The sequence below is a fragment of the Acomys minous genome (assembly GCF_964271855.1).
Source record: "Acomys minous genome assembly, chromosome: 2".
Lineage (NCBI taxonomy): Eukaryota > Metazoa > Chordata > Mammalia > Rodentia > Muridae > Acomys > Acomys minous.
This window is the reverse complement of record NC_140484.1, coordinates 27,123,800-27,137,908: the sequence shown is the minus strand read 5'-3', so window position 1 is coordinate 27,137,908 and position 14,109 is coordinate 27,123,800. Positions and strand designations below refer to the sequence as shown.

General features: G+C 38.4%; 1 protein-coding gene across 1 annotated transcript in view; it reads left to right on the top strand.

The window, feature by feature from the left end:
* The window catches only part of PTEN (phosphatase and tensin homolog), a gene marked incomplete at its 5' end in the record, with an annotated part of 67,561 nt that overhangs the window by 29,601 nt on the left and 23,851 nt on the right, over positions 1-14,109 (top strand). The window contains 3 exons of the mRNA XM_084773424.1: positions 4,187-4,231; positions 10,288-10,331; positions 12,143-12,381. Of these exons, the coding sequence (XP_084629550.1) occupies positions 4,187-4,231; positions 10,288-10,331; positions 12,143-12,381 (328 nt within the window). The remainder of the gene's footprint in view (positions 1-4,186; positions 4,232-10,287; positions 10,332-12,142; positions 12,382-14,109) is intronic.

The window sequence follows — 14,109 nt, the reverse complement described above, 5'->3', positions numbered from 1 at the left end:
ACCCACCCCCCCTTCAAATGCTGTGCTGTATCCTTTAAAGGGCTTCTTTATTCTGTGGCTCACATAATAGATAAGAAATCATGTTGAAAGGGACACACCTATGATTCCAATAACCCTAACTTAAAACACACTATAGGCAATATTATTTAAAAAGATTTATGAGGCTGAGTGTGATGGTGCACACCTTTAATCCCAACACTAGGAAGGCAGAAGCAGGCGGATCTCCAAGTGCAAGGCCAGCCTTGACTACAGAGAGAGTTCCAGGACAGCTAGGGCTCCACAGAGAAGCCCTGTTTTGAAAAACTAAACAAAGCAAACAGAAAAGAATTAACAAGTTCTTGGTTGCAAGTAACAGAAAGTGTCTTTAACTTAATTGGGAAGGAATAATGCTTCTTAGGAAGTTCGTATCTTGGAAGCCGACCAGGAGGTTGTAGGGGCTGCAGTTTGCTTGCTGTTGAGCACTTGCTATATGCATTCTCCTCCTGCCCTGCCCACCTCCTGGTGGCTGTCTGAATTCTCAGCCTCTCCAGTGAGATCTTGCTTCCCACTCTGTAGGATTCAGGGTCTAACAAAGAGTGAAAGACAGGAAAGAAATGCCTGCTTCTGAACGCCTTTAGTGTTTGGGAACTGGTCAGCATAAAGATAGCAAACTTTCCCTGTGAGATTCTTCAACTTGCCCCTTTTCAGATCTTTGTAACTGTTTACATATAAAAAGCTTTGTTGTTTTGTTTTATTTTGTTTTGTACTCTTGGACTTTCCAGCTTCCAGAGCTTTGGACAGTTAATTTCTGTTGTTTATAAATCTAGGTGGGCATGGTGTACACATTGGTGTTTATGTGTATGTGGACTTTGTTTTTAACTTATTTTTCTTATAGATTGTTTTGCCCTTAATGGTTTCTGTGAGGAAACTGCTTTGATTTCTTTTGTAGACACAGCTTTATAATACCTTTCCCTTCTAGGACATTAGATTCAGATTAGTATCTTCTGTTCAAAATTACTGATTGCTAACTCTGCTTTACTATTATATGTAATTATGGAATATAATTTCTGACTATTAAATAACCTTCAAGAAGTAGCCTTGCTTAATTTATCAGGTAGAAAAAACTTTAACTCAAAGAAATTGTTAATATATTTACTAGCGCTGACCAAGGCATTTTTCTACTGGACGGAATATAGAGAAGTGAAAAAGTTTTAGGGATCTCTGCTTTCTTCCTGTTTCTGATATTGTACAACAGTTAAGCTTATGGAATGAATTCCAGTTTGTTTTTGGTCTGTTGCCCCACCTCTAACCTTCAGTTGATACTGTTTTTGTGTTCCTCCCTATATACCACTTTGCTGCTGTCCTGAATTCAACTATGAGCACTCCCTCCTCCATTTTGACCACAGTGTATGCATGTTTTAAAGCTGAGCTCTGTGTGAGGTCTCTGCAGCCAAATTGGTTTTTTGTCTTGAAGAATTTGCTCATTGCAAAAGAGACTCTTTAGAGAGCCCCACTGGATCCCCAGCTTTGCTACTGCGAATGCCGTTGCTGTTTGGAGACAGTGCTTCTCTCACTCCAACCCTGGCTGACTTCAGACTTATTCTATAGACCTGGCTGTCTTTTGTGTGTTGGCTTCACAGGCGTGTCGTGGTAACACACATGCACCTTGTCATTCAGTGGGTGTGGGGTTTTTATGGAGTCATCAAAGTATGACTTCATCTTTTGTCTTTTAAAAAGTAGTAACATTTTTCTCTCTGTGTCCTTAGAAGAATTAGAATGGTTTATTAGTTACTGTGGACTGAGAGTCGATCCTCTCTGGACCTTTTCTTTTAGATTGGGTTGTAGATTCACAGGCTGTTGATTCAGTGAAGCACTTGAAATGTTCACAGATCGGCATCGTATCTCACTAGGCCAGCACTTCCTTCCTTGTCTGACGTGAACTCTAAAATTACACGAACACTTTCTCCCGGTTTCCTGACATTTCCAGAGTTGTAGTTTCCTTTAAAGAATTATTTGCTAAATAACTAGCCAAGATTTTTTAAAAAGGAAAAACTGCAGTAGTTAAGAAGTGTAAGTCTGTAATATTTTGCTGTATTTTTCTTCTAATTTTATAATATATTCCAAAGATATGCCCACTTCTGTTATCTGATTATGACACAAATAGGTTGGCATACTGTTTTAATTTTCTTTTTTAATTGAAAATAGATTTTTTTCATATAATATATTCTGATTATAGTTTCTCCTACCAACTCCTCCCAGTTCCCCACCTCCTCCCGTCCACATCCACACCTTTTCTTCTCTCTCTTAAAGAACAGAGGTATCCAGAAAGAATACAGTAAAATGAAATAAGATAAAAGAAAAGGAAACTAGAATAGGGACAAAACAAACCAGAAGGAGAAGAAAGAAAAAAAAAGGGGGAGGGGGAAGAGGAGGTGGCAATGGCAAAGAAAACGCACAAGAGACACACTTTTTTGCACACACAGAAATCCCATAAAAACACAAAACAAAACCATACTATATCTGCAAAAGATCTAATGGTTTTGATTTTAATTTATTAACAAGCATGTCCCCAGTTCTGTAAATGTCACCATGGTTAAGCACAGTTTCTCCCTTTCCTGGACCCTCCTGTTCTACCCTACTCTGAAGTAATTGCCTTTCTTTGTACAGCCTGAGATGCTCATTACCGTCGTGTGTGTGTGTGTGTGTGTGTGTGTGTGTGTGTGTGTGCGCGCGCGCGCGTGTGCGTGCGCGCGCGCGCATGCGTGTTTTGAGACAGGATTTCTCTGTGTAGTCCTGGCTGTACTGGGTCACTTTGTAGACCAGGCTGGCCTCGAACTCAACACCGATCCACATGCCTCCGTCTCCTGAGTGCTGGGATTAAAGGCGTGTGCCACCACCACCTGGACCATTACTGTCCTTTTTGGAATTCTCATTTCTTATTTTTCAAGTTGGGTCCTCAGTTCCTAGAACCTTTCATCTCCTTTCATGATTTTCTGCTCTCAACATCTTTTACAAACTTACTGAGATAGTTAGTGTGTGTCAAAACAAATGACTTGTTGCTTAACCAATGAATGCCTTTATATATACTCACCTTTGATTTATAGTCTGTCTTGCTATAGCTTTCCAGCCTGGAAGTAATTTTTCCTGAAAATCAGACTTTGTATAGTTGTTTATAAGAAGCTAGTGTTGTTAATGGCAGTGTCTTTGTCTTTTTGTTTTTATGCCATCTATTTCTTGTGATATATTTTGCATTGAGAAATTACATAAAGACAAGTATGGTTTGATTTGAGCCTTTTCTTTTTTAAGTCAGTTTTATTAGCTATTTATCCTTTCATCTTGGAAACTCATATTGGGCCTGAAGATGAAATTAACTAGTAGAATGTGTTCTTGAGGCTCTAGGCTTCGCCAGCACTGCATAATAAACCCAGCTTGGTGACACACCCCTAGCCCCAGCATCCAGGATGGAGGGGGGAACATGAGGTGTATTTAATGCCACATGGTGACTCCAGGACCAGCCCAGGCTACATGGGACTGTCTTTTCTCCTTTTGTCTCAGAATTGGTTCTTCAGCATTATACCTTGCTGAGTCTTTCATTATAGATTTACATACATAAAGGCTTAAAATAGTACCTGGCATGTAGCAAGTGCGTTGGTGTCTCTAATATTGTTTAGTTTCACGGCTGCACACCATGGGCAAGTCTCATGGTCTCTGTAGACCCTTTACCTTTCTGTTAAATGTCAGTTCTGTCTCTGCGATGCTTGGGAGGGGCAAGGGAAATGGGTGATAAGCTTTTGCAGGGTTACATTGTTACTTGTACTTTTCTAATATATATATATTTTTTTAATTAGAGGACCAAGTTTTAAGCTTTTTAAAAAGGCACATCGTTGCTTACCATTTTCATGGAAGTCAGTATGAGCTAGGTGCATTTAGGAACTGCAAAGATTGCCTTTTCAAAACATCATAATTTATTGGGCTGAATATATAAGATATGGAAATAGTTTTTGATAAAGTAGGCTCTACTTCAGATTGAATAAATCTGTGTAATGTAGTCACTATTAGTGAATAAAGGGATATGTATTTGTGCTATTAATTGTATTTGAGATTACGGTAAATAAATCTGCTTTAGTCCTGCACAATATTGATGTAGTTTGAAATGTTAGCTCATTTATGTTAATGGTGGCTTTTTGTTTGTTTGTTTCATTTTCAGGTTTTTGGATTCAAAGCATAAAAACCATTACAAGATATACAATCTGTAAGTATGTTTTTACATTTGTCTGTTAAAATAACTAAGTAAAAGTTATTTTCTTGTTGGAGATTAAAAATAATTTTAATAGACCTGGATTCCTCAAAGCAGTTGAAGAAGTCTGACACAGAGGATTGTTGAATGTAGAAAGCGTGGCGCTGGTGCAACAGTGTTGGCACAGATTTATGTTACTTGATCTGCTTTAAAGGGCTTGGCATCTAGCCCATCCGCGAGCCCATAATCATGTGATAATTTGAAATGTAATCCACAGCAGAGCTGCTGTTAGTGTTAATGATGGCTTCTGTGGAAGCAGATTCCAAGGTGGAGACTTTGTTTCCTCAGTGTTGGGGGTCAGTTCACTGAAGCAGCTATGTGACTGGTCTCTGTGTATTACTCAAATAAGTTACCCAGCATAATTAGTTATCTAGTGTAGTATTTTACAGATTGTCCATTAGAAAAAAGTTGTTGGCCCATTTTTAAACCTTTGTTCTGATTTGACTTTTGGAATAGAGCTATGAAAAAGAAAACGAAAGGCAAAAACTTCCATTTTGTTTGTCTTTGAAGATCATTTTTATTTTCCTCAAACACTGAGCACTTAAAAAATTTAAAAGATACCCTACCCAGATCTAGCCAATGGACAGGACATTCTCCACAGTTGAGTGGAGAGTGGGGTCTGACTTTCACATGAACTCTGGTGCCCCATATTTGAGCATGTCCCCTGGATGGGGAGACCTGGTGGCACTCAGAGGAAGGATAGCAGGCTACCAAGAAGAGACTTGATACCCTATGAGCATATAAAGGGGGAGGAGGTCCCCCTCAGTCACAGTCATGGGGAGGGGAATAGGGGGAAAGCAGGAGGGAGGGAGGAATGGGCGAATACAAGGGATGGGATAACCATTAAGATGTAATATGAATAAATCAATAAAATTAAAAAAAAGATAAATAAGTAGCTGGGCATGGTGGTGCATGCCTGCAATCCCTGCACTCAGGGAACCAAAGGCAGATGGATCTCTGAGTTTGAGGCCAGGCTGGTCTAAAAAGCAAGACCAGGACAGCCAGGGCTACACAGAGAAACCTTGCCTCAAAATAAATAAATAAATAAACAAACAAATAAATATCATCACTATTTTTCTATTATGTCCTTTTGTTTTCTGTATCTATGATTTATACAGGAGGATTTTATGCAATGTTAAACACCAATTAACAATTACCATTTTCTGTAGATTTTACCAAATATAAGCTGGTATTATCTCTTTTGCTTCCAATGGGTGTTTGAATTTTTACCTGGATGGATGGAAGGTTTTCTGTGCCTTGTTAAGAGTGCTGGATGCTGCTTTTTTCCTTCAGTCTTTGATTAGATATTTCCATTTTGATGAGACTTAGAAGTACTTGTGTGCAGTAGTTATCAATATTGTTTTTCTTAGTTTTTACTGACTTCAGATTCAGAAAGATGCAGCCATTGAGTTAGGGCTATCCCATTTGTCATGGTAAAACACGAAGACACAGTGCGCATAAGGATAATTGCAATTCTCAAATAGCATATAGATTAATGTGAAAGTTAGGTAAAGTATCAGAGACATGAGCAGTGACAGAACAGTAGATAGAGTAACTGGGCCCCATAGGAAGGTTTTGTAAAGGACCAGATGTGTGAACTGTCGTTAACTTCTGATGCCCTGCCTGTTATATACCTGTGAGACTAACAACAAGAGTTTGTTTTATTTCTTTTAATTTTGAGATTGCAATTGAAGACATAAATTTGAAGATCTTGAAATATTTCCGTGGCTCTTCTACTAATCGAAATCCTTAGGGGTTGGTTATCTTAGGCTAGGAGGATGTGCCATGGCAAGTCAGGAGTTGAGAGCATAATGACATTTGAAGTATGGCAGGTGGTGGTGTGTGCTGCTTAGGTGAGGTTGTAATAATTAATAAGCATTGTATAGGAGAACCACAAAACTGTGTTTTGAACAGCTGCATTCAGAAGTTGACTGAAAAAAGGACAAGAACCGTTGAAAGCTGGGATTTATTAAATGAATCATTTTGGACTCACATTGTCAGGATTTGGAGATTTAGAGAGTCCCAGTAGGGAAGTAGAAAGACATTAGAAGACACATGCTGCCTGTGTCGAAATTTTATGCCTGATTAACATATCCAAAGGACAGGGAGGAAATTCTTTTCATTCCTGTGTATAGTGGCTTCCTGCTTCTAGAATTTAGGGATTGGGTTTATGCTATCTCCTTTGTTCTATTTTAGTATAGTTCAAGGTTGCTTTGGGTCATAGCCTAGGAACTTGACCTATGTTTCTAAGCAATTGATTCCCAATATCACTAGGAACTATCTCTTTATTGGTTGAGAATAGACTTTAGCGCATACTAACTTCCTCCCTTGTCATCTAGAATGGAGGCTTTCAGAATGGCAGAGGACCTGAGAAGCCGCTTAGTAGTGCCTTCTCTTCCCACAGGTAGGGAGTCAGGTCTAGGGCAGTTAAGTGAGGCAGCCATACACATGGGTGTGGTAACAGATTACCCACTGTTAATACCAGCAGGCCCTTTTGGGTTTGTTTGTTTGTTTGTTTGTTTCTTTTAATTTCTCCACATTTTATTCACTCCAAAAGTTTCAACACCTACAAAGTTGTTTTAATTTGAGTAACCCCCTTTCCCCTGTCTACAATGCATCTGGTTTTAGGCAAGTGAAACCAGCAACAGCAGGTGTTTTTGTTTTATTTCTTTTTGTCTTAGGAATTATATGTAGCATGTATTTTTTTTCTTGGAAAATGTAGACTTTGAAGATTCTAAAGCATTTTTCACTGGACATACACCATACCTGGTAGTTTCTGAGATCTTTATGGCACCAATGCCATAAAGTGGTCAGGGTGAAGACCACTAACAAGTTCTTCACTAGTTCACCTCTGAGTTTCCTTGGGCATTCTCTAAAGTATTTTGAGAAAGGACAACATTAGTTAATTATTTAGTTTTGTATGAGATTTTTCAGTTTTTGTTTCTCCATGTAGAGAATACAAAATTTTAAATTTTAGTCAATATTTGACATTCTTGGCAAGCATTTAAGTGTGCTATTTTTATCTGCTAAGATTGCCTTTGTAAAACAGAGATAGCTTCGTTAGAGTAAAGAGGAGCGCTTCCTACCTATGGCAAGTCCTCTGCAAACTTCTCTTATTAGTTTTACTCCTCTACTTTCTGTGAGCACTTTGGGAAACATCTCTCTTTCATTTCTCTTTTTATATAAGCCAATTTAAGGTAAGGACAAAATGCCATTTGAGTTTTAAGTATAAAGAAAAATTTAAAGCCCAATTGTTATTTGCTATCTTTCATTTTAGTAGTTGAGTGACTTACTGATAACATGCCGTGTGAAATCTAAAAGAAACTCCCATGTGAATTTTGGAAGTACCAGAGATCTTAGCTAAGGTGGAGGTCTTCTTTACCCTGTCAATCCTTGCACTTGTGCACTGTTACACAAGCAGCCCCAGCATGTCCTCCACACATAACCCGTCCATGCTCATTTTTGCAAAGAGCTGCTTGCTCTTTTTTTCCTTTCCAAAATTAACTGTTGGGTCTGTCTTCAGTGACAAGCACTGCTTTTGTTAGTACTGGCTTTGAATAAAATTTGTCACTACTTTTACATTTAAATTTTTATAATGTTGAGTGAACTGGTGATAGAAGTTGTTCGATTTTGGTGACCAGGGAGACGAAGCTCATGTTGCATGGTGTGATTGCATAGTGTGATTGCATGGTGTGATTGCATAGTGTGATTAGTCAGAATTTTAGAGGCCTTTCTAATTCTTAGCTTTACTTATATATACAAAGGGGAATAAACTGTCACATGATTGTGATGATGAAAACACAGATGTTACAGTTACCTTATAATATATCAAAGTGTGTATATCTTGTAGATATTTAGTTGTTGTTATTTTCTTTTCCATAGCATCATCTTAACTGATACATGAAAACCATTTTCTGATGATCATCTTAAATAGTGCTTATTAAACCAAGCTTTTGAGAGTATTCGCTCTGTCTTTCTCAGGGCTGGGGCTCTTGCCTTGCCCTCCCCTCCCCTCCCCTCCCCTCCCCTCCCCTCCCCTCCCCTCCCCTTCTCTTCTCTCCTCTCTTTCTTGATGGAGTGTAGCCTGCTTCACCTGTGGTTGGCAAGTGCTCTCTCTGACCTTACCTCAAACCAGGCATATTTAGGTCCTGAGACAGTGTGGCAGATTAAGACAACTGACTTGCAGGAAACTAACGTTTGTATTCTACTAAACATCAACAGGACCAGATTCTTAGGGTATGTGCCTGGCTTCCTATCATTTCCTGAGTGCCTCTGTGATTCCTTGTGTATGCTCCGCTGTGGGTTCTTGGCTACTGCACACTTCAGGAGAGAGAGCCTGGCTGCCCTGCATGGAATTCCAGCACTTGGGAGGTGGAGGGAGGAGGGAAGAGGAGTTCAAAGTCAGCCTTGGATATATAAGATCCTGACTCAGAAAAACCGAAGAGAGAGGGGGAAAAGAAAATATAAATGTGCTTTTTCGTGTATGTGTCAGTTCTCTTCTTCCTATCTCATTTTGATATAAGTAACATAAGATTATTTAGCAAGAATGCATATGTCATTAATAGTTTTTTCTTTTGCAAAACAGTACATTAAATAATATACTAAAAGGAAAAGGCTTTCTGTGTTTGTGCACACACTCTTGCTAATACAAAAGTTGATTTGCTTCAGGTCTGGCCAGTTAGAAATCCAGTGGGCTGTAGTTTGTGTATGATTTGTTCAATCTTCATGTGAATTTGGTTTTGAAACCTTAAAGTTGAGGAACTGCACAGATTCCAGATGCACAATGCAGGTCCGCCGCTGCTTGTTTGGGAATCTTGGTTCAGTTTTATTGCAGTGTGCAAAAATTTTCAGTTTTCAAAAAACCAATAGGGGAGAATATCCTTTGTGCTATCCAAGTCCCCAGTACGCAGTGTGGTGACTAGCTAGTGCTCAGCATAAACCTGGCTCTGTACTGCAGGTGTCTTGGCTGAGCAACCTCAGATTGGGTTCTGCTAGAGTTGAGATTATATTTATGACTGGGGACTTTTGGATGTGGCCTAGAGTAATGGAACTTTGTTTGAAAATGCTAACTTTTGTTTTCAGTAACTTCCTTTCTTTTTGAGACAGGGTCTTGTGGTATAGCCCAGGCTAGCCTAGGACTAAGTGTATAGCAAAGGCTAATTTTAAAGATACAGTCTTCCTGTCAGTTACAACTTTCCAAGTGCTAGGACCACGGCCTGTGCAACACACACAATTTATTAACTCCTGAATGTCTGAATTTGTAGTTGGAGTCACTAAGATGCTGCTGACTGCACTAGTATGTAGGACACGCCATTGAGCCTGTTGGTGTTTATTTCATAGCTTGTTAATTTTGAGTAATCCATTTGCATAATAGCAATTAGTGTTATGGAAATGATAGTGCGTATGCCTTATAATGGTGCCAGCATTTTACTAGCCTGATTGGCTTTATATATTTAGTTATTTTGTTGTGATCTGATATTAAAATTTGTACTTTGAGACATCATTGAAAACAATGATATTTGCATAGAAAAGGATAAAGGTTCTGGTTTACATTTTTAGTAAGCTTCAGTTGCCTTTTAATTTTCTTTTCACTTTTTAAAAACATGTATATTTTAAGATTATATATGAATGTCATGTAAAGATAATATTGGAAGTAGCTATTCACAGGTTTTGTGAAATAAAAAATACCTTCTAAAGGCATGTACAGTCTTTAAGAAATCTACAGGATCAGTGCAATTGAATTTACAGTGTTGCATGTTGATGTCACAAATTTTGTGAACAAATGCATGCATGCATTTAACCTTTTATTAAGCTTTGGTTTCCTTAATCATAAAATAAGAATGATAATAGTACCCACTTCAGAATTCTTGAAAGTAAGTGAAATAGTGAATAGAAAAACAGGAAGCACAGTGCCTGGCGTGGTATAAGGGCTGAATAAGTGTTGGTAATATTAATACTCTTCCTTCCAAGTCTGATAGGTAACTTTATGTCACATTTAAACTTTCTTGTAGATGTGCTGAAAGACATTATGACACCGCCAAATTTAACTGCAGAGGTATGTATAAATACAACCACAGTACACTGTGTAATGTAGACCAATAGACTGTCTTTTACTGCCTAGTGGTAATTATCTAGATTATTGAGACACAAATGTTAAGAATGGCTCCTGGCAGTTTTAAAAAGTGAATGTAGTTTTAGAGTTGTTCTTTAGGTCAGATAGACCTATCAGTTGTCAGGAAAACTAAATTGCAGAGTAGATTGAGACCCAGAAGCAGTCACTAGACTAAACTAGGAGGCAGGGTGCCATTGTAAACAATTACAGGAAGAAAGCAGAACCGTTGTCACTTTTCTGTACAGAAGAATGACGTGAAGTAGGAAAGGGGAAAGCAGCTGTGCTAGTTCTCTCTCAGCCCCCCAGAGGCTGCGGTGGTATCAAGAGAAGGTGAGTGTTAGGAGCCATGTGTGCTCATCTGCACCAGCTGATCATCACCTGAGAACTATGAGGCACTAAGGACTCAGGGAGAGCAGTTCACTAAGAGTGTTTCTTTCGTGGGATTGACAGACATGGGCTGCTGCTCAGTAGGAAACATGCCACAGGTGAAGGTCACTTAGTTTGAAATGCACATTTTAACAGACTTTGAATGTTTTTGTGTGCCACTGGGGAAATGAGGTTGGGAGCACAGTTAGGCAGACACTTAAGTGAAAGTTGGCTTGCCATCTCTCTGTAATTGCAGTGTGCCATTGTTTACCAGACACTTTCCTGTCACAAAAGGATCAAGTGGATTGTTCTTGTACCATTTTATGGCGGCTTAGTTGAGGATATGTCATAGTTTTTCACACATTAGATAACGTAGCAGATAATTTGAACAATAGTATCAACAGGATTATTAATGTTTTTAAGACAGGGTCTGTCTCTGAATGACATTGAGCTCATTGGGTGACTCATCGGGTGGTCCTCTGATCCTTCAAGTATTGGCTGTCATTACAGACAATTGTACATCCTTAGCTGTGTGTTTACACGGCACAGGGATGAGCCCAGGGCTTAGGATCTGTTAAGCAAGCCCTTTGCAAACTGAGCTACTCTGGTCAGGATTTAAGGATCTCAATAGAGTAGAATTAAGACAGATATTAGTAAGATAACCAATATGATAGAGTGAAGCCTGGCCCTAGACAGCAATACCTTGCCTTCACAAACCTCAGCTTTGATGGCAGGGGGCAAAGAAATCTTAATTCATGTGAAAAACCTCTTGACACTCAATTTGGTAAACTTTATTACAATTGTAGGCTTTTTGTGAGTAATTAGATTCAAGCCATGTATATAATAGTTTGTATGTATATATAATGTATACATATATATATATTATATAATTGTACAATATTTTTTTAGACCATTGTAAAAATCAGTCACTGGGTAATTTTATTATGAGAGAGAAAATTCGGTCTTTTCCATAGCTGACTCTGTGAGTAAATAGTCTACACTTTTGTCAGAGCATATTCTGCGATGATGTGGTGATGTCTGTTGTTGCTCCTTCTGTTAGAAGTTACCGCTTGACAAGAGGCCTGTGTGACATCCATCTAGGATCAGCTGTACTGATAAGCTGTGATGTGTTCCCTTCATGTAGCAGATTCCTCTTTCCTGGAGTGAGGAGCACAATGCTTGTTACTTTGTCTCATGAGTACATTTAAGAATTAGTCAGAGGCTTCTCATTAAAAAACTGGGGTACTAAGCAGTAAATTAAATTTCCCTGAAAATTAGGCTTTTAAGCACCAGTAAGTTTATATGTAACATTTTAAAAGCTATCTTATGTTTGAATTAAAAATTTAGGAGATGTGTTTCCTTACGTGAGTTTGTCTTTTCTGTAACAGTTGCACAGTACCCTTTTGAAGACCATAACCCACCACAGCTAGAACTTATCAAACCCTTTTGTGAAGATCTCGACCAATGGCTCAGTGAAGATGACAATCATGTTGCAGCAATTCACTGTAAAGCTGGAAAGGGACGGACTGGTGTAATGATTTGTGCATATTTATTGCATCGGGGCAAATTTTTAAAGGCACAAGAGGCCCTAGATTTTTATGGGGAAGTAAGGACCAGAGACAAAAAGGTAAGCAGTTTACTTATTTTCCTTTTCCTTTTTGTAGACCCAAGAATTTGTTTGGAAACTTCTCCCTCCTGCTTTATTGAGGTGTAACTGACAAATAAAAGCCTGATCTGCTCACAGTACATGTGTGATGCTTTGAGAAATGTTACATTGTTGTTACCACAATCGTATCCTCTTACAAGACCCTTCATCCTTGGCAACCCTGTCTTCTTCCTTAATTGTACCGAGAACACTGGGGCGTACTGGGAGCAGTTGCTGGGCGCACAGTAGTATGTACCGCTGGCTCTTGCTATGCTGTGCAGTCTAGGTGTCCGCTCCTGTTCTTGTCTAATAGAATTCTTTGCACATCTCCCCATTTAAGAGATAAGCTAATAAATATCTATTTTTAAATCCTTTTTTGTTTTGTTGAGATAGGATCTCCCCCATATAGTTGGGGCTGGCCTCTAAAGTGTTATGATTACAGAAATGTGCCCAACACTTCCAAAATTTGTAATCAGTTCATTTAATTTTTCTCTTCATGTTGCTTCTTTCTAATAATAATAATAGCAAATTTAACCATTAACTATACTTCAAATCTTTATAAGGTTTGATTAAATAAAAGCACATATTAATAAAAAATTGTAATCATGAAATTTCAGAGGCGTACACAAAAAGAAAATGTATTTAGGTGACAACTTGATTGCCATTACCTAGTAAAATATGGTATTTAATTTGATAGTAAATAAATTCTGATACGAGTATTCATTAGTATAGTTAACTAATCAAAGATTCATTGATTATTCAGAAAACTAAAGACTGTTGAAAATTAGTGACATGTTTTGTCTGCATTACAAATGAAAGCAAAAGCAAATTCCTGTGATGCTTTTTCAGAGGACCCATTTCTTTGGATAGTAATAGAAATAAATGTTTGTGCATTTCTCCTTCTCCAAGGACAGTGCCTAATGTATTTCGAATAAATTGAGAAGCTTACGGTGCAGTGAATGTGGCCCAACACCAGATCACAAGCTTACTTAAACAGAGTTGTTTTGCAGTCCTTTTGTAATTCAGTTGCATGGTTCTAAAGTGTGGACTTTGTAGGTGACAACATTATTTTGCAATGTCAGAAGGTTGGACGTGGCTGCTCTAGGGAGTCAGGCAGTTTTGAAAATTGATTCTAGTATTACATTTGTACTTGTACTCCTTCTTCCTCCCCTTCCTTTCGCCTCCCTCCTCGTCTGCTCCATCCTTGTTCTTTGTGTGAGGCCTAATTTTGTCTAGCTCAGCTTTGGACCATAAGTAGAGATGGCCACACCCATCACATTAAGTTCTGTGGTTGCAGCGGTGCTGGATCCTGTGCTTACTCACCTTCCGTTTTCAACCCTGTCTTTGTAACTCTTGAGTTTGTATAGGATGTCAAAGGACTCTTTATTGGTGTGAGTTCATAAAATTGTATCTTTAATACAGTAAAAAAAAAAAAGTCATGAGCCAGAATATCAGATGTGAGGTAGAGACTCTTCAACTCTGATGAAATCTGTAAATGTTTTGTCATTTAACATGTCATGGTATGTGCATAACTATAAGTTTTTGTTTATAGCTTCCATTTGCACTCAGACTTAAAAACAGAATATAAAGGAACTTCTAAAAAGTTATGTCTGCCCCCCCCTTAAAAAAATCAGTACCCATTTCTTGGAAGCAGCAAGTATCTAAATGGTTTATTTTGCTCAGTAGTGAAGTTTATGAGAGAGTTGTTTT